Raw genomic sequence first — 20,801 nt, forward strand, 5'->3', positions numbered from 1 at the left:
AAAAAAACCCAAGTCGTAATCTTAAAACTGAGGCTCCTTTCCAGCAAGGGGGGGGGGGGGGGGGGGGGGGGGGGGGCAGGAACCCACCTTTTTTGCCTTTTTTTTTTTTTTTTCCCAGCAGCCTGTGTCACCAGGCCAGCGGGTGTATAACACTGTGGGACGGAGCGCTTCCTTGGCACGAACCGGGCACTCTCACAAGGTGGGCTCTGAAGCATGGCTAGCATTTGCAATAACAGAACAACAACAACAACAACAAAAAAACCTTCTATTAACATCTCTCACTGCTGCCACAGTGGGCCAGTGCATGTCCTGGCAGCAGGGCTCCTGGTGACCCCAGGGAGATGTTGCCCCTGCCCATGCCCTCAGGGTGGGCCCTGCGCACCGGCCTCTTCCTCGAGCTGCCCCTCTCCAGGTCCTAGAGAGGAGGGAGGTCCAAAACCCACCGGCTCAGGGATGGGGAGTGCTGGGGGCCACCTTCCCCTCTCCTTGCCTCAGGGGTGGCCCTGTGCCCTGAGAGGAGATGGATAAGGCCGAGGCCCAGAGCCGGGCCTTGTCCCTCCCCAGGTGTCAGCCCCCTCCTAGGCCTCCTAAGTCCCAGCCACACTCCAAATGCTGGTACTGCAAGGGTGACACATTCACCCTCAGGCCGTGTCTACACCTCCCAAGCAGCAGGGCCTCCCAGGCTTGTCTGCATACCCCCTCCCAAGCAGCAGGGGCCTCCCATGTCCTGGCAAGGCCTGCCCGTGGCACAAGGCCTGCCCGTGGCACAAGGCCGGGAATAAGTGGGCAGCCCCGGCGTCGAGGCAAGGTGAGGTGGGGCATGGGGGTTTAATGTCTGCCCCCAGAGTGGGGGTGGGGTGAAATCCCTCTCAGCTGCCCTCAGGGGAAGGGAGTGGGCCTCACAGGGTAACAGACTGGTGTTGTGAGCAGCTGCCGGGATGCAAAACCAGTCAGGAGCTCCCTCTTCTTACTCACCTACCTGCCCGCCACGGCAGGAGGCGGGAGGAGGTTTTGCAATATCTGAGGAAAGGGATGAGCCCCGGGACCGTGAGAGTGGGAGAGGAATGGCAGGGTTACATAAAGGAGGTGGGCGAGAAGGGGAGCGGGACAGTCAGATGCATGCACCCAGGCTAATCCGGAGGCGAGGGCACAGCAGAAGGGGTGTTGGGAGAGGAAACTAAACACTCGCCCAAGTGTGGCTGACCAGCTGGGGAGTGGAGGGAAGGGGGACAGCCTTCCGCTGCGTTTGGTGTGAGTGCATGCTTTGATGCGGGTGCATGAAAGGACTCGACAAAACACAGAAGCACCACTGCGGCACATACAGAGTGGCAAGACAGAAGACATCCTTTCCAGGAGATTTGCAGTTCCCCCTCCTGTTCCCCGCACGCTGCTGGGGAAACCTGCACTTCTGCTGCTTGCTAGGAGACAGCACACAGCTTGGTGGCTGCGGGTGTGTGAGGCTTGCTAAATGGAGGCTCCTGCTGCCCTGCTGGTTGCTGCTGTGCTCAGGGAGGGAGGAGGAGGTGGAGGAGGAGGAGGGAGGGATGTGAAAGTGGGTCAGGAATGTAACTAGACTCTGCCCCCCTTGTTGCAGGCACAGGCAGCGCTGCCTTAGCGATGGAAAGCAGGCATTTCACTGTTGATGTTCCCCAGTCGTACCGGCAGATGGTTACTAGGGGATCCTGAAGGATGTGTTTCCCTGTGACCTGTGAGAAGAAAAACTTAGTTGCCACAGTAACCAAGTTTGTCTTGGATGCAATGATGCAGTAAATATCATAGGTGAGCCTTGCTAATGGAGTAGGAGGAAGCTGAAACTGTATAGGCTGGATAACTTGCAGTCAGGTCAGGAAACACTTAAAAATGTCCCAACAAACTGTATTAGTTAAGTACATGACTTTTACATTTCCTGATGCAATAAAACTCTCATAATTTATCCCCTATGTATTGTAAACTACTAAGAAAACAGAGATAGAACTAAACTGCCTTACTGATGTAGCATGAGGTGCAGAGCTCACCCACAACTCTGCAGTAGCCCTGTGCAGCCCTTTTGCATGCAAGTAATTTTTGTTTGATGGCCTGAATTCTTGAAAGTTAAGGGGCGTGAAAGAAGGTGAATGCTGACTCAAAACCTTAGGTTTGCATCCATCTTCCTTTCGTCATTGTTACTTTAGATTATCAATTTTCAATATTGTTACTTAGATTAAGATAACTCATCAACCCTGCTCCTGCAGGAAATCCACAAACTAAATACTTTCAAAGTGGAAAACAAACTGAAAGAGTAAGCAAAAAATATTCAACTTGAGGCCATAATTTGTCACTATTGCCTCCAGTTCTTAAAATCTGATTTCATTACTCCTGTTTTAAGAAAAAAGTAGAAACCAATAATGGTTTAAGTGCTATGGGCCATAAAGCTTTTCTTAAAAAGAACTCGGTGGATGGCCTGGGTGATACCTCATAGATGAAGGTGGTCCATTGCCTCCAGTCATGGAAAATATTTAGACAGTCTTCATCCACAGTTTTAAGATCAATAATTACTGAGGTAGTCATACCATCTGCTTGCACAGGCCTCTGCTGCTATGCAGTCTTGCAGATCTGGGCAGGGGGGGCCCACAAGTCTCTCTCATTATCAGGTGAAAATGCCAGGTTAGAAAGCTTCCTCTTCCGGGACTGCCACAGAAAGTCTTGATGGTCCCACCCATTATCAGCATATTTCCATGTGTGTTGAGGCAACCCAGTGAGCTGGAAAAGCTAAATGTTACAGAGAAGAAGCTCTTGTGTTAGCAACCATTCCTTCAGTTATTGGCAGGAAGGGTCTGGTTTCTTGTTAGTCTGGGCCCATTTTATGCCCCTCTGGACAAGCAAAGGGCATGTTAAGCCTTATGGAAACAGTCACAAGAAAATCCTCCCGTGCTCCATGTAGGAGCATGGTGTTTCCTATCTATGTGTGTGTCCGTGTCCGTCCCCCCCCCCCCCCCCCCTCCCCTGCCTTTCTGTAGGGATGATGTGGGGAAGGAGGTGTGGCCAGAAAGTTGCTGCTTTCTAGTTATTCTTGGCTCTGGCAAACGCCATTCTATTCAAGGGTAAATGGCAAGGACCTTGACTCCACTCTAAATCTGTCGTAGAGGTTCCAAGAAGGACCAGATAATATGACAAGGCATGAAGCACAGCTTAGGTATAAGAGAGAATTAGACCTACAACCTGTGGCTGCTTTTAACAGGAGTTTACTGTGGCATCCCAGACTGGTCCTTTACTGCCAAGCTCTGGGTATGGGCATAGTCTGCAGTGAGAAGACAGTTAATGCAAAAGTATGGAAAAGGAAACGTGGAAAAGTTCCAGGTCTGATACATGAGTCCATCTGCAAAAGTATTTTTGCTTTGTTTTTGCTTTAACTTATACACTGGAAAATTAGGAGGAAAAAACCCCAACTATTTAAATAGGACTTTTTCTAGCTGTGTTCAGTTGAGTCGCCTGGTTATTAGAGAGAAAAAAGATGTATAAAAGTTTTACCAAATCATGTTAGGAGTCTAGTGTGCATGGTCTAGTAAAATTCATATTTTCTGAGTAATTTTAACATGTTTCCAACACAGATAATAGTAATTTAGAAGAAGTTATTAGCTCATCTTGTTTCCACCTTGCAGGGGAACGATTTTGCATCCTACTAAAGTGGCTGACTGGCTTTAGGGAGAGGATATATTGGGCCCTATTAAGATAAAGATTTAGCCACATGCTATTTCGGAGATTTATTTCCTTAGTTAATGTCTTGTTCTTACCAGGCTGAATTGCTGAAGCTTCTCTGTAAACAGGACGAAACAATAGCAGCAAAGGTATGATGCCATAGCATGCTGAATAGGGACCTCAAAGGCCATTACCATTTTAATGATGGCATTGTTAAGCAAAGTAGTATCGAGATTAAATCGTTTACTTCATTGAGAAAAAAAAACATGCTATTTATTGAGTGTTTTACCTTTAGCAACCAAAATACAGTAGTGTCTGGCTTTCCTTTGAAACTCTCACAAGTATTTTCAAAGCTGTTTGCAGCTGGAGACTGTCAGCCACTCACTGTACTTACAAAACAGGTTTAAAAGCAGACACGGTTAACAGGATGTGACATAGACTCTTCAGCACAGTATGTGACACATCCCTGTACTTTTCTAATAACTTTGACAGAAGCTGCATAAGTTTAGAATGCAACAGGTCTCCTTAAAGTTTGAATTCAACAAGAAAGCCTTAAGGAAGGTATATTCCACATGCATCTTATTGAGAATTATTTCAGTGAACTTTTGCTTATCAGTACTGAAAAGATGTGTTAAAACCAGTCTGACAACTTTTTTCATAACGCCATGTGCTGGAGGGCCTTGAGAAAACAGTTTTGAAACAATATCAGAGCTGAACTACTGAAATGCTTTGAACAAGAAGAATGTTCATTAAACACATTTCCCTGGTTTCTGTAGTGTCCCGAACAACAAAAGTCAGGTATTTAATGATTTATAGCCCCTTTTCCAGTGAGATGCTTCAGAAGGATCTCGTAAGATTTGCATCTTGCAAGTAAGAACATGGTGGACTAAAAATGCTTAACCTACCCTATTTTTCCAAATTCTAGCTGTGAAGTTACTGGATCCTGTTTCAAAACATGGATATAAAAGTCTTAATTACCCACCCAGCTCCCCTTATCTTAATCCACTGTAATTCAACCAACACCCACAGGAGAGGCTATGCAGTGAGTGGACCACGGGACATGTAGGCTTTTTTTGTACTTCACTGGAAACAGTCACTGTGGTATAATCCTGCTTTCTCTGAGTTCCCATTAACTACAACTCCTTGGAGTGAAATTAGGTTTCATTGCCCAAGGCTGCACTCTTTTCTCTCCTGCAAAAGGGCTGTGCTTCAGGTCACAGGGCTGTGCTTGGGTCCTCCCACCCAAGCCCAGGGCATAGTCAAAGCGCCTGATAGATCAGCTCCTCTGCAGCCACCTGGCAGTGCTTGCTCTGCACTGGAGCTCTGAGGAAGAGAGACACGGATAAGGACTTTGCAAAGCACACTAGCTTCCTGTTTGGTTCCCCTTTTCCAACTGCAGATTTTTCAGTATTTCTCAGCATTCCTTGTCCTGATGTATAGCAAAGCGTTTCAGGTCAGAATGGGTTATTCAGCACCTCTGAAAAATACATTGTGTACAGCTTGCTCTAAAAAATGAGAACTAAGTGGCACAAAACCATAAAATACGATTTAGAAGAAACTGTAGATTACATTTTTCAGGATATGCTTCCTAACACAAAAGATGATGCAAACAAATAGTAGCATCATGTTAGAGCCAGGGGAACTGGTTTGGGAGCACACCAGCTCAGACTAAACCAGAAATTTTGCTAAAGGGGAAGGGCCTTCCAGTATGGCTGTTCAGGAATTAAGAAAAATCAGGATAGTGAGAGGAAAGTACATGTTGTGTTACAAAAATGTAGGGCCCAACTCTAGAAAGGTATGTGAGTCACTGGGGATGCTACTCAGCAGGGAATGGTAAAGGAAGAATCTTCCTCACATCTAGGGCTGTTTTGAAGAGCTGCTGTCAATGGTACTTCCTCCTGGGCATTCCCAGGAGCTGTGTCTGTGTCTGCTTTAGTAAGCAGAGAATAGATGGTGGATCCTGGTATTGGCAGGACCATTTACACATCCGTCTTGGTATTTTCTTTGAAGTCTTGGGTAATAGCAAACGAGTCTCTGTAGAGATGATTTTTGCAACACAGGAAACACCTGTACACGCTCCTCAAATTATTTCTCCGCATGACAAACGCACACCAGCTCTGCTGTGTCACAAGGCCATTTCACCCTAAAAGTTAGGGTCAGGAGCAACTTCACAAAAAAGCACTGGACAAGGCAAAACCCATTCCCTCCTTTTGTCTCCTACTCTGTGTTCTGACTGCTTTTTTCCTCTATTCTTCAACTGACAGCTTGCCTTCCTAAAAGCATCAGTCCATCATTCCCTATATTTATTTCTGTATCTGTTCCTGAGTTGTCAAGGACCAGCAGATTCTTTTTTATTACTGGTGTGCTTAGAGCAGAGGTACAGCTACAGGCTGGTTTGCATTCAAAAGCTGTAAAAGTAGAACTGTATCAGTAAGTGATGTGATTTCTGCAATTTCTAAAACTTTTTCTTTAAGCATGGTTATACAGCTGACACCTCTCTTCCTCATTTAATAAGAGCCTAATCTATTTCACACACTGAAGTGCACACTGTTGATATTAGCAGGCCTGGAGCTGGGAGAGGGGGCTCCTCTTCCTGGCTTTTCTACGTCTTACTGATTAGTTCCCCTCTCACCACTCCAGTTCCTTCAGCTGTGCAATGGGGCTCACAAAACTGTCCTTTTTATTATAAAGTGATTTAAGGTTCTTGGTGTAGAACATGACATGAAATTAGACAGCAATAGCTATTGCAGAAGTGTTATATACCACTGTCACTGTGTGGGAAGTTGTCCAATGTCGTGTTAGTATACACAAAGCAGCAAAACATTTTTCAAGGCTAGCATCTTCTACTCTTCAGCCTGGCTAGGATAGAATAGCATCTTAGATAAGAAAATGTTTTTGCAGTGTGATATCATTACTGTGGTCTTCTTAAGATCTTGTCAGGATCCTGGCAGAAGTTATTTGCTATAACAAAAAAAAAAAAAGCAATTTCTCTTTTATCCAGTTATTAACCTTGAGACAATCTATATGTACAAGGAGGTAGTAAGTGTCGTATGCACAGTATCTCTTCCTTTGTTCGCTGAAATCAGGATGGTTTCTAATAATTTAAGTGTTGTTATTTTATTACTGCTACTGTATACCTCTTAATATTTTACAGAAAACTGATAATAGGTGAATTACACAGTTCTGGAATTCCTTATGGTTGGGTATATCAGCATTTCTGTAATTTCATCTTTTCCCAGAGCAGGCCTCAGAAACTATTCTTGGATGATGTAGCAAACATTGGGTAATTCAGGAACAGTTTTATAAGCATTTAGATCTGTCGGTTACACTGCCTTATATTCTTGCTGATGAATATGCCCAGCGTGACACTGAGATTTTTTAGTAAGAAACTCAAAGTAACTTGGAATGAAAATCCTTCTAATTTAAAAACAAAAATCCATTGCACTGAATCACGTACACAACTTTGATACCAAAGGCACCATTCCTTAATCTGGTATCTCAATTTACTAGTGGCTAATTTTCATTTTGTTTTTAAAGTAACTGAAACGCACATGCAGATTTAGGGTTCTGGAGAGGGAAGGAAAGTAATTGTATTACGTCTTTACTCTCCTCCAACTCATCCCCTAAAATAAAAAAATTTCCACCAAAGCAACAGACTATATAAGATGAACAATAGTTGTGTATGTTGTACATTTTATTAATCTGAAGCTGAGTCTTTTTGTCCTTACACCATTTTGTCCCCAGGTCCTGTAACAGCCTTGCACTGGGTCAGACACCCGTTTTCCAAAGAATGCCCTGGAAAGCACTGTGTGGGTGATACTATAATTCTGTTTATTTCTACAATGAAGCAGTGTGTCTTGGTAATGGGATCAGGAATTTTGCTTTGGAGAGTTAATGTGAATGCCAAATGATAAATAAAATGCTGAAATGAAAAATAGGCCCCGAAGAATGGAAAGCATTGTAATAAGACAACATTTCTCTTTCTAACTGGGCCCTCTGAAGTCTGCAGAAAAGGTTTATGGATGAGACATGACCAGCAGAGAGCATGCAGGATCATCACTAAGGGCAGATCACCAGAATTCTGTAGAGTCACAGAACTCACAGCTATTTAATGTTAAAGTTAATAATTCATAGAACCTTGTGACATTCAGAAGCATTTGGCAAACTTCTTCTAATATTACTGGATTGTTTAAAGATGTTTGCGGGTCACATTTACAAGTGGATGTCTGTTATCTGGCATTTTTTATAAGCAATATTTTTACAGCTCTTTTTGCTGTTATCTGCACACTGACTCCTTCCCACTGTACCAGGAAACTGTATTCCATTCATAGATAGCTGGCTCCATCCTCTCAATTCTCAAGCATAAAGGTTATAGCAGAATATCTCTTTGGGAGATAATTTTGTTATCCTGTTTCCAAATCCTTATTATGAGTGTCTGATAATCAAAGAAAATCTTACTAATCATATACATTTTCAAACTATCTATATAAACAACTCTTAACTTATGTCACTCTTCTTTAAAGTTCAACCTGTTTCTTCATTGTATTATTTGTATTCCAGAAAGCCTTTTCTTTTGTGTTCATAGAAACCTTCCTATCTCCCTTTAATCACAGTGGCCTCCACCACTTTTCCCAACTGTTTAGAATTCGTTGGGAAGAATTTAAGTTATTTTCTTAGTAATTGTGTTTCAACATGCTGCAGCATATTTTACAAACAGTAGAGGATTCTAAATAAGTATTTCTTACTGAATTTCACTTTTAAACTAACTTCCTGGTATTATTCAGGGAACACATTATTGGTAAGTAAATTTGCTCTGGAATTTTTCCCCAAGTTTCTGAAATGCAATTTTATTTTTACATCCCAAATTTGTCACATAAATGTTTGAGCACTGATTAAGCCCTTCTTGGGAGGGTTTACAGAGTCAAAGGTGACTCATTCAGTAGACCAGTAGTTTGAGCAGTTCTATTCATTTTCATCCCATTTTCATCAGAGATCACACAACTAGTTTTATGCATGATGCTATTAATTTTTAAAATGGAATGACTGTAGTTTGCCATCTAATTCATACTCACGTGCTTAAGTTTCAGGGTTGATCAGCAACCATAGAAACAATGAATGTGCTCAACAGCTCTGAAAATCAGGCTATGTAGGTGCCTAGAAAATGCATAATCAAATATCTAACTACAGGCATCCTAACGAGAAAAAAAAAACTTTTTCTTTTTCTTAATTTATTGAATATGGATAAAGTATTGGTTCCTAGCAAAAGCAGAGCATATGACTTAATGGTTGTCTCGCTCATTCAGATGTGGTAAATCTGATACACACATTTATGATATCTTGCAAATGTCATGATTTTTCTATGTAAAAAATAAAATGTAGTTATTCTGTAGTTTGATTTTCAACATATTTGTTTTATTTTCTACCTTCTGAAAAAGGTAGTGTTATGCTCTGTAAAATTTGGGGAGAAATATCTGGCAGTGTGAATTGTGACATGATGTATTTTACTGATCTTGAAAGCTTAGTTTAGGCCCTCCTAATTACATGAAGTTCCCTCTTCTCACATAGCCCTAGGATAACTGGATGGTATGGTAGTCCAAAGCCTTTGGGATGCTAAAATAATCATGCATTAACCCTATAAACATACTTTTGCTTTGATGTTATCGCCACTACCTGCTAGCTGAATAATTACAGTTCCCTTGTGATCAACTTTCGTATGATAAGTGTGATAGCGATGATAAAGAGGATGAAAAAAGTTGCAAGACACTTGACATGTTCTTAGTTCATATGAAGAAAGGACATCAATTTATAGACATTGATGTGGAGCATGCTATGTAATTAAAGCTTTTGGTCCCCATTTCATTACTGCAGGCAAGTGAGCTTGCACCCAGTGGTGGGGAGCAGCCACAGGAACTGGTTGTGGCTCCCTGGCTGAGATAAGTTTATGCTGTTCCCTTTGGCAAATCATTGTCTTTTAAATTCCTCAACGCTTTGTTCAAAGTACAGCTGTGTTTCAATAATAACTTATTTTTGTATAATTCCAGTTCAGTGGTTTTTATTACATATGCTGCTAACATTTTCACACGAGTACTCCAGCTGTACAGCAGTTCTCTGCAGTCAGCACTAGCCCAAAATCATGCCAGGAACTGTCTCTATTAGTTTCCGTGTTACCAAACTTTTGTATACTGAACTGTTACACACCACTCTCATCTTACTTTCTCTTCATTCCGCTGTTGTTCCAGCTCTCTAAAACTCTCAATTTTTATGGTTAGCCCCAATTTTCTGCCATGAGATTTTGCTGTAGTTCCTATTTACGTGCAATAATATCCAAGTACCAAGTTTTAAAGAGCTGTCAGTTTCCAGATATGAAATCTGAGCCCACTACTTCTTTTCCAGTGTGGCTGGGTAACGTGGTGTTCCTCCTAGGACGAGACTACTTATACCAGCTCTACTGAATCACTGCAGGCAAGTAGGCACAGGGAGTATTTCCTCTCTTTTGCTGTGTCAGTAACATGGAGTCTAGATCAGAAACATTATCTGTGGATGTCTTTAAGATTATCCCAAGAAAAGTGTGTAGACTGTGGTTACTTGTACTTGTGTCCATTGGCTGGTGGATCAGGGGCTTAAGAGCTAACACAAAAACATTAGGCAAGGTTTTTATTGATTAAGTCTCTGCCCAGAGAACGACAGACTAGATCTTCTGAGGTGAATCATTCCCACTTACAGCAGAAACCACAGTTCAAAATTTCATGTCGCTTAGGAGACTATTCACTAGTCTGTTTATGGCATGTAACTATAATCATAGCAAAGCTCCCATAAATGCCAGGTAAAAATGAACAGGAAACAAAAGCAAGCTTACTTTTCAGTCAGAAAGGCTTTTCATGCTACTTTCTAGCCTTATTTAGCATTTGTGTATGTGTGTGTAGAGGGATAAGTAATTGTGGAAGACATTGGTGTCCTTCAACAGATGGTATTTTTACATGGGGACCACTGATCAGAAGGCTCTAAGGTGAGTTAATCACATTCATTTTTATGTGTATTTTAAATCACATTTCACATCCAGATCCCTAGAGGTAGAAAGCCAGCGCTCCAACCCACTGTGCTACTGGGCATCTTAGCGGTGTTCTCCTCAGCCCTTCTCCTTGATTGCCTTCTGTATAATTCTTATTCTAGTGACAATAGGCTCTACCCTCAGGCCTTTTCTTATTTTTTGGTTTCTTTGCATTTGACCATTTAAGAAATAATTTTGATGAACTATTCAGACTGCTCATTTGCACTCTAAGAATTACCTTCAGCCACTTTTGAGAGGGAAAGGACATAGAGTAAAACAGCTTAATGAAACAAATTTAGAAGATCTATGTGAAATGAATACTTAAGATTGTGCAGAAAATTATTAGAGAAAATCTTATTTGCAGTTGCCGTTTAATCAAAATTCATAACTGAGAAGATTATTCCACTGGTGAGTTTAGGGAGCCACAGCAGTCTATTATCAGTTCACAAGAGGTTGCAGGAAAAATTTTGCATGACTGTTAGGATTTCAGGATGTTTTCGTAGATATTAATCCCAAACGATTTAATCCTTTGCTGTAAACACATGGGCCACTGAATGCAAGCTGAAACTTTGGAGTTTAAATGTTTTCTGCCCTTTCTAGCTACTCGGAGTTCTCCTGAGGAGGAGGCTGATGTCTGTGCCTTGTTCTTAGAAAACATTTGTTTCAAGAGTTGAGATTTCCAGTCAGTGAATCATTTCAGCTAACAGCCCTCTTACGCTCATTTTAATAATAGTGGTTTGGGTTTTTTTTCCTTTTCCAGTTTCATTTTAGATAGAGCACAGTCCCATCTGACCACCAAAGTAATTGAAAAGAAAAAAAAAAAAGTTTAGTAGCACATCTACCCTGTCTATCAAATATTTCCTCTCTAGATGCTCATTAAGAGAGTTTTCATCTTCTTTGTATTGCACAGGAGGAAACAAGATTATGGAACTTGTTATCTGTTATACAAGTTGAAGACAGGAATGCAGAAAAATGTATTAAAAATACTTTAGTCTCAAGAATCCTTTATTTAAAAATGAAGAAAAGTGAATGTTGAATGATGCTCTTATGCACATTTTCCTAATATTCAGACACTTCGCAAGTATGTTCTTATATGAAAGCTCAAGAAATGATCTAAAACATGTCCCTATCTTATGGCCCTCTGGTCCACAAAGCTATCTTTTTCTGCCAGGAGTAACCTTCTGCTGGCAGTTTTTTGCTGTTGTGGAAGACATTTTGTTATGTCACTAGAAGAATTCCTTTTACCTGTCTTAATCATGTTTCCGTTAGGGACAATCTGCTAATACAGCATATCTGTTTTGACAAGCAAAGAGCTCTACTGGTGCAGTTACACCTCTTTACGCTGCAGCAGAGGTGTATCTAGCCCCCGTACAATTTACATCAACAAAACTGTGCTTTTGCCAGTGTGGCTTATGTTATCATTGTCTGAATGACACAAGCTGCACTGGTGAAAGTATAGTTCTGACTCCATAACTGTGAACATTCACTGCTTTTGGTAGCGTAGCTCAGTTTTAACCTCAGTTGCAAATCATATCCCTTTGTACCTCCTACTAGTGTAAGTAGGCCTGCACAATGTTATGGCATAGACCTGTCCCGAGGCAATTTTGCCTCTGGTTTCAGGAGGCACAAAGCACAATGTAAGTAGGTACAAAAGCACAAGTGCCTCTTTTCATGCTCATTTCCCTGAGCCCTACCATTTTCTTTTGCTTCCCCTTGTTTCTTTATCTACTGCATCCACTGGCCATTTTTCCCTGGTAGTTCGGTTCCTTCCAAAACTTTTCTCTTCCCCAAATACTGCAGCCTTCCCCAAGATATATTAATCTCTGCCCTTGAAAGTTGTCCTGCTTTTTCCTTCCCTGCAGGGTAACTGCTCCCTTGCATACTTTCTTCATGACTGCTGCCTCACTTCCTATTTCTTCACTCCTCTGCTGCTTGCTGGCCCTCTCTGCCTATTTTCTGCTGCTTTGTGGATGCATCTCAAAGCACTGTCTACTGTATTTTCCCTGGGCTGGTTGGGGTTTCCTTCTTCCCCACCCCCTTTTCTACTTGCACTATTTGAGTTATAATTAGTTGTGGCATGAAGTTAAGAAAATAAAAATGTAGGCTGGAAAAATCAAGAGAAACGTCCTAACAGCAAAATCTGCAAGAGTACAGACCAAACTCCCAAAAGAAGCTGTTGAATCCTCCATAACTGAGGATATTTAAAGGTAAACCAAGACAGTACTGAAAAGTATATAGCATAGAGCAGTACTGTGGCAGCCTTGGGGAATGAATAGCAGGTATTTTCCATCTCTAGCCTATAATACCAAAAGATAGTAAGTAATGCTTCAGCTGGATATTGCTGCCTTCCTTTAGCTGCTGCTGTCTCCACTGGTGCTACAGCAGCCCTTTGAATGACTGAACATGAAGAAGTCGCTGTTAGCATGAGCATTGATTTTGTTTGTGAGAAGTTTCAGAATCAGCTCTCCCTAGCAAATGGGACATGGGGAAACACACAGCTGGCTTACGACTTGCCATCAGGAGGGAAAATAATCACATTTAAGCTAAATATCAATTAGGTGTGAGAGGCTGGGTGGTCAATAAGAACGAAAGGTGTCAAGTTCAGTACCAAATCACAAGCTGAGCATCAAACACTAACTTCTTTTTGCACACCTGTGTTTTTTGCATTACCTGGCAACAAAAGTTTCTGGGCAACAACGCAGAGTTTGAAAAGAAGTGAAAGTATTGCAGTGCGTGGTTTTGCTTACCATTCTTTTTCCCACTCCGTCTCTACACGGACATGCTTGCACATGGACTATACAACCCCTTTCTGAGGCTGTACATTAGTGATCACAGAACTGTTTGAGAATGTAAATGTCAAACATCTGCTTGCTAGTTTTTTCAGGCTAAAACAGTGTGAGAAATAAGTAGGCTGTGCTGTTCCAAAATTTGCCAAGTAATTAAGTATGCGGGGGGATCTCACTTGATTTTATCAGTTTAAAACGTACTATTTTCTTAAATCCTCCTCTTTTAAGAATTTTGGTTACTAAAATTGTCATAACACCTTTTTGTGCCCCTGTTGTTTGTTTTGGTTACAAGGCTGAAAGACATGCCAGTTACTTATGTACCACTTTAGCCATTCGCTACAGTTACCATGTAGGATATATCCTTTATAGCTGAAAGAATAGATTTCAGTTGTTGATCTTCCCCAGAAAGGGTTTAGAAACATTGGTCATTGCTAAAATAGTTTAGGGGAATATTTTATATTACTTTTTACACCCTGAAAATCAGGGCTGGGGAAGGGACTAGTTCATCAAGCTGGTCCAGTCCCAGCAGCAGGGCTGCTCTGCATTGCATCTATCTGCTGGAGACTCCCACAGTGAAAGGAGAGAAGGAGATGGGGCCAACAATTATTGCAGCCAGAGACTTCAAGCAGTCCTGCAATATGCCCTACGGGCTGTGATCTATGGCGGAAAAAAGTGGTGTGGGTTTCAGAAATACTGTCTTTGTATTTCCAGATGAGTCCTTAGACAAGACGTAGTCTTAGCTGGCTAGGTGAGTCAGCTCAAGGTCTGTTTTGCACTGTTGAAATGGCTCAGAGCAAACAGGGAGCAAATACTTAGCACTCAATCATTTTTGCTGTGTATTATCACTGAAATATTGTCTGCTGAGAACAGGTCATAAAGCAGAGTGGATGGCTTGGTACCTGAAGGACTGCACCAGGATTTGGGAGGAAAGATGGGTTTTATTTTCAGCTTTGCACTGCTAGCCTGTTGAGATGTGCGGGAAATTGCTTAAGCATGCTGTGTTACCTCAGCTTTTCTTTCTCTCACTAGAGGCTAATGTTAAGATAAGTTTGGATTGAAGCTTCGGCCTTGACTTTCTGATCATCCCAAGCTGCCCTTGGAGATAATGGGTGGGGTTGCTGCAGGAGCAAGTTCCACCGCTCTGCTCCCTCACTCCCCGGGTGCCTGATTTCCAGAGGCTGAGGTAGCTGAGCATGGTGGTGCATCACATTTACCCACATGGGGAAAATGGGAATACTGTGTCACCCAACAAATGTTCTGAGAGAGATTGCAGCTGGTCTTATGTGGTGTGCTTTTCTAGTGTGGTTTTCCACTGCACAAATTCATTAAGTTTATTTTTCCAAGCATTTTTTAGGAAATATGTTTAAATGAACTTTCCTCCTTTTATTGTCTCTAATTACCCCATCTGCATGGTGGTCACACTTGTCAGTTCTGCATTTGTTCTTAAGAAGTTTTTGATCTGAGAAACCTGCATCTCAGTTGAAGGAAAAAAACCCTGAAAAGCAAAACAAAACCCCAACCCATGAGAAGACCCAGCAGTGGCATGTTTGTGCATTTAAAGACATACCTGGTTGAAATGTAAAGGAAATTCGAGCATTTCTTTTGGACTTAAGTTTTATAAAGACTTATTTCTCAGAGACCCCGGGGCTGTATTCTCTGATCCCCTAAGCAGGCTTTTCCCTGTGTTAGTATGTCAGCTGATTTCTGCTTCTTGGCATGAGTGAGGACATTCAGTAAAAGGATGGCAGCAAGAGGACTCCGGCTGCTGTGCAGGCATAAGACCATGCAGGGGATGGGGCCTCCAGGACCCCCGACATGCTCTGTGGCTGGACAGCCACACACTGGGGCAAGGAAGCCGGCTCCTGGCAGCTGCCCTCACCCAGCAGTCATGAGGTGTTAGAAAGTCAGGGCCCAATAGCCTCTTACAGTGTGTACAATATTCCTGATTAGTAAGAGAACTGCCTTACTTCATACTATTTTGGCTGAAAGGGATGTGTAAGCATTGCAGAAAACTAAAGTAACTTCTAAATACCATGATGTAAAGCAGAGAACATTGATAACCTCTAACAAGACGGGAGGCAGGGAGGGGAAGATTTTCTAGCTGACCTTTACCTCCTCTTTTAATGCCACTGTTAGCTTTAGTCTTGGCGCTTTAAGACATCATTGCATCCTCAGAGTTGCGGCCTTCACATAAGCTACACATCCTGTTTTTCTTCTCTCCTTGAATGCCTTTAATCAGCATCTCTGATATTTGAATTGTGGGTGAGGGCAGAGTTGTCCTTTTCTTGGGACCGCAGCCGGTAGCTTTTATGTCGCCAACACGGCAATGTCACCCAGTGGTTTTAATGAAATTGACAATACACAAAATACCTTCACAGAACTATTGCTTTTATTTGTACTATTGTTCATTGCATTTAACATCACTGTGTAGGATCAGAGAGTTGTGTGAGGGTCATACAGAAGTAAGAGAAAGTCTTCTTGCCCTTTTGCATGTGCAGTCTTAGGAAAAGAAAACTTAATATTTCAGCTGTCACAAATAGAGTGATCAGAGGAGATGTGATAAAACATAGCAAAGCAGATGGTAGAAAATGCAGGATGAAAAGGACAGCTGTATCATGTAAGCAATGTAGTAACATTACGGGAGAGTAATTTTATCCATAAGTGTTTTTTATTAGACAAAAATTACCTCTACTTTCTCTTTCACTGGAATAAAAAAAAAGAAACCATTTGCTCAAATTTCACATTCAGTCTTAGACCACAGTGGGTTTTGACCTCTCTGATGCATTACAAAAGTTGGAATGATAGCAAGTTTGAAAATGGAGTTATTTTAAATTCTCTTGCCTTGTGACAGCCCAGAATTAGAATTAATTCCTAAACTGTTAAAGACACATCACTTTTTTCTATTTCATAAATCCTGGTAGTTAATTTTTTATTAGTTATTACATAACCTTTTTACCTCTTTATTCTTTTAAATTTACAGCATTAACATAGTGTGTGCTGGTTCAGCCTTCTTTACATCTTTCTGAAAGAATCAGATGTTAAAAACATATATTTTATCCAAGCACTAAAATCCTGATTTTTTTCCAGCTTTACAATACCAACATTATTTGCATTTCCACCTTTCTAGAGCAGATTTCAGATGCTGAACTGAATGTCGCTTGTTTTCCTATTCTGTCTATCCACTTGCTAAAGTCCCTTTGTGGAAGGCTGCTTAAGCACCTCTGAAGTTAGAAAATAGAGCTGGGGTGGATGGGAATCTTCATGCAGAGGTGGGCCAAAATGCCTCCAAGACTGTTCTACAGATATTAGCCACAGGTCAATGAGACATGCGTGGCCAGCCTCCCAAGATGATTATCCATACAGGAATTTGCACCAGTTTCAATTACAGCAATTTATGTAAATGTCTGTGCAAACAAGGCCTTAGGTTGTAAACTCGTAGGCCTAATCTCCACACAGTTTATATGTATGTACCATGCAGGTTTAAACCATGGCAGTCTTCCAATGTGAGTAACATGTTTTAAAGGCTGAGTTTGAGATGGACAACTGTTCAGTTTTTTGTTTAATTGGATGCCTGACTGCAAGAGATACTGAAGTAAAGACATAAGCTGGCTATAAAGCTATTGAATTTACCAGCAGTTCTGCCACTGCAGGTTGGCAGGTATAATGGGGACAGACATGATAAGGTTAAAGACACTTTACAATTAATTTTTTTTCAATTACTTCCCTTGATTGTTTTTTTTTGTAAAATAAGAACCTTGTAACAGAAGAATCAGAATGCACTTTCTAATGTTTGCTGCTAATATTGTGGGGTAAACTATTACATAGCTGTTCCGTCAGTCAGCAGCTCTGCTTTAACAGAGCTTAATGGTATTGAAATTTATACACCAAGCTCACATGCAATACTGCACAAAATTTGGCTGACAAACTCAGCCTGCAGAAACCACCACAACAAACCCGCATTAAGTTAAAGCTGCAGTTTCGTGTTCTGAATACATGTGTGTGCCTTTTAGTTTTGCAATTTTGGCGTTTCCAGGTTCCAGGTCACTAAACCTGCAGGTGTTTTACTTGGGGTTCAGAAGGGAAGAGGTTTATTCCTGACATGAAGCACAGTTCATGTCTTTGAGACAGCTCCGATGTATTCCTAACTTGTATGTCTTTAACCAGTATTTGAAAAGAACAGTGCAAAGGAAGTTAGTGGTGACACCTTACAGGCAAAAGACTGCATGTGAAAAGAGTTGGTCAGGGAATCTAGCCTTCCTTTCCATGTGAATCCTTTTCAATCAGGAGATAGGATACCAGGTAGGCTGGTACAACCTTTTGCCTACAGGCCAGGACTTGATTTCTTTAAAAGACAGCCTTCAACTTCAGGTTCCATCTCACCAACAACAGCTTTAAAAGGCCTAGTTTTAGTAGCTTTAGAAAGAGTGTAAATAACCATTTCCTTAAAGTGTAAACTGGTTCCTCCTATTCTCATTATGGCACTGCTCGCAAGCAGTTTTGCCTTCCCCTCCCTCCCCCCGCCCCATTGAGCTTTCAGGATGGAGTGTTTCCAGAGATTTTATGTACTGTTATTATTTGTCACGCAACTTTAAGCTGGTTCTGACTTTAAAGTGAAATCCCCACGACTCCAAACACCTCTCCGTCACTTGTTGAGTCTTCTACATCTTTGAACTGCCAGTGCAGCGAGAATGACAGAAAGGACCGTATGTGCAGTCTCTGGGCAGTTGGTAACTACCTCTATTTGCCAACGTCTGAATCTTGCCTTCGATAAGAAGCGGTGTTCGGCCCTCCCGTTCCTATGCTGATGCCCTGTTAAAATTCACGTCTCTTAGGTTTCGACAGCCGGACGGATGACTGACCCCCAGCAGGGACCCAAAAACGCACAAGGACCGAAGTTTTCCGAGGAAACAACCAACCACCACCAGAAACCGACTTGTGCACACGGAGCAGCGGATTCCTGCCGGCAGCCGCTGTACCTGGTGAGGCGCCGGGCAGGAGGGAGGAGGAGGAGGATGCACAGACATTTCCACGGCCAGCGGAGAGCCCCGATGACTTCATAAAGCCGGGCAGCGCAGCACCGCCACCGGCGGCTCCGGATGCGCTTCCAGCCCTGAGCGCACGCCGCGGCCAGGGGGAGCCGCCGGCTGCCGGGGCACCCCCACCCCCCCCGCGGGGAGCGCGGCCGCCGGCGGCCAGGCCGGCCCGGGAGCGCCCCGGGCGCCGCGTGGCACCTGGCCCCCCCTTCTTCTCCCGGTTCGGGGCATCCCGGCTCTGCGCTGCCGGCGGCGGGGCCGGTGCGCGGCGGGGCGAGCGGGGGAGGGAGGGAGACGGAGGGGGGGCGGGGGGGGGCAAGTAGTGCTGGCTTCTCTCCTTGGAGGCGCCCCTCCCCGCGACGAGGGCGAGCTAGAGATGCTATTTGCAACAGGCTGCCGCCGCGGTAGCGCGTCCCCGGGAGAAGAGCCGGAGCGACACGTGATGTGTCTCCTTATCAGGGTGCGCGGGGGGGGGCAGCGCGGGGGCGGGCAGGGGGCGGGGGCGCCCGCGGAGCGCGGCGCGGCGCGGCGGGGTCCCTAACCGTGCCCATCTCTCCCCTCCAGGGAGGCGCGGAGGACGGGAAGTTAGCGCGGAGTTGATGAACTTTGCACATCCACAGAAACGCCATTTTGATTCCTTTTTCCGGAACAAGTTTGCGGCTCCCTCCCGGGCGCGCTCCCCCCCCCCCGGCGCGCCCCCGCGCCCCCCCGGCGGCCCATCCTCCCGGCATGTCGCGGCGCAAGCAGCCCAGCCCCAGCAAAGTCCGGCGTAAGTACCGCGGGGCTGCCCGGGCGCCGCGCTCCCTCACAAAGGGCAGGAGCGTGCCTTAACTCCGGAGGGATCTCTTTTTTTTTTTCCTCCCTTCTTTTCTTTTTCTTAAGGGGAGGGGAGAAAGAAAGAGGAGGAAAAATAAACTTCTGGGAGGGGGCAGCGCGGGGGTGAGGACGTTGCAGCGTGTCGGCTGGTCGTGCGACTTCTTTAAAAAATGAAATGCTTGTTAGGGGGGGGAAAAGTTTCCTTAAAAAAAAAAAAAGAGGAGGAAAAAAAGTTTGGCTGGCAGCGGTGGAGATGATGATGAGTTCGTGCAGCCTCCCTCTTCCCTTCCCCCGCTCCTCCCTCTCCCTCTCCTCCCTCCGCGGCTCCTGTTTTTTTTTTTTTTTTTTTTTTTTTTCCCCTTCCCTGTTGCAGACTTTCTACCAACCAGCGGCACCAGCCGCGGCGTTTTGCCTTCAGGACCTGATGCTCATCCATATTAAACCGTCTGAGCTCAGGAATCCGGCCAGATCATCCCCCCCCTCCTGCTGCAAAGTTTATTTTTAACCAGCCACCGCCACAATTTGGATGGGGCTGCGAGGAAGCAACATCTTCTAGCCCGGCTCGCCCCCGTCTCCCCAGTCCGCAGCCTCTTGCCTTTTAACTTTTCCTTCGGGCTCATTTTGCTGCTCGGCGGTGGCGGCGGGTCCCGCGGCGGCCCCTGCCCTCTTTTCCCGGCCGGGGGGGCCGCGCTGGAGCTGGGAAGTTGGGATGAAGGCGCCCCTTCTTCGCAGGTAGAGCCGGCTTGCGCCGCGCATCTCTCCGCTGACTTTCCGCCCCCCCGGCGGGGCCGTGCCTGCTCTTCCTCGGCACCCCGGTACCTCTACTCTCTCCTCTCTCTCCCTCTTCTTTATTTTATTTGATTGTTTTTTTTCCCCTTCCCTCCTCTCCGCGCGCCGCACCCCCCCCCCCCCCCCCTTCCCCGGTAGGGACGTGCGTGTCCTTTCCCCACCCGGCCTGCGCGGCGGCGGGGGGGAACCAGGCCCAAAGGGGGGGTTGGGGAGAGGGGCGCTGCTCCCCGCGGGTCCCCCCCCGTCCTGCTGTCTTTGTGCGGTGCCAGGACACATCCCAGCACGGCGGGGCCAGCGGCGGGCAGGGACGCCCGGGCGGCGTCACCACTACAGGAAGGAGCCGGGCAGCATCCGAGGCGAGGGGGATGGGGTTGGGGGTGTCCGGGCTGGGGCAGCCCTCGCCTCCTTCACCCCCTGTCCTGGCGGCCGGGGATGGGGGAGCGACGGTGAAGACTTTCGTCCCCCCTCTGCAGCGGCAGTGTTTCGGGTGAAAACAAAGTTTGGGGCCGCGGGGCTGCCTCCCCTCCCCGCCGCGGTGCCCGGTGCGAACGGGAGCCGGCCGCGACCCGTCGCTCAGGCGACCGCGCTCCCCATCGCCGTTGCTACGGGCCGGGACCCCCGCCGCCGCCTCCCCCCGGCGGCTCCTCCGCGGGG

General features: G+C 44.7%; 1 protein-coding gene across 1 annotated transcript in view; it reads left to right on the plus strand.

The window, feature by feature from the left end:
- Window positions 1–19,105: 19,105 nt before the first annotated feature.
- The window catches only part of RREB1 (ras responsive element binding protein 1), a 125,053-nt gene continuing 123,357 nt past the window's right edge, over window positions 19,106–20,801 (plus strand). The window contains exon 1 of the mRNA XM_074899634.1: window positions 19,106–19,311. Coding sequence (XP_074755735.1) covers window positions 19,272–19,311 — 40 coding nt within the window. The 5' untranslated portion in view covers window positions 19,106–19,271. The remainder of the gene's footprint in view (window positions 19,312–20,801) is intronic.

Source organism: Athene noctua, chromosome 2 (assembly GCF_965140245.1).
Source record: "Athene noctua chromosome 2, bAthNoc1.hap1.1, whole genome shotgun sequence".
Lineage (NCBI taxonomy): Eukaryota > Metazoa > Chordata > Aves > Strigiformes > Strigidae > Athene > Athene noctua.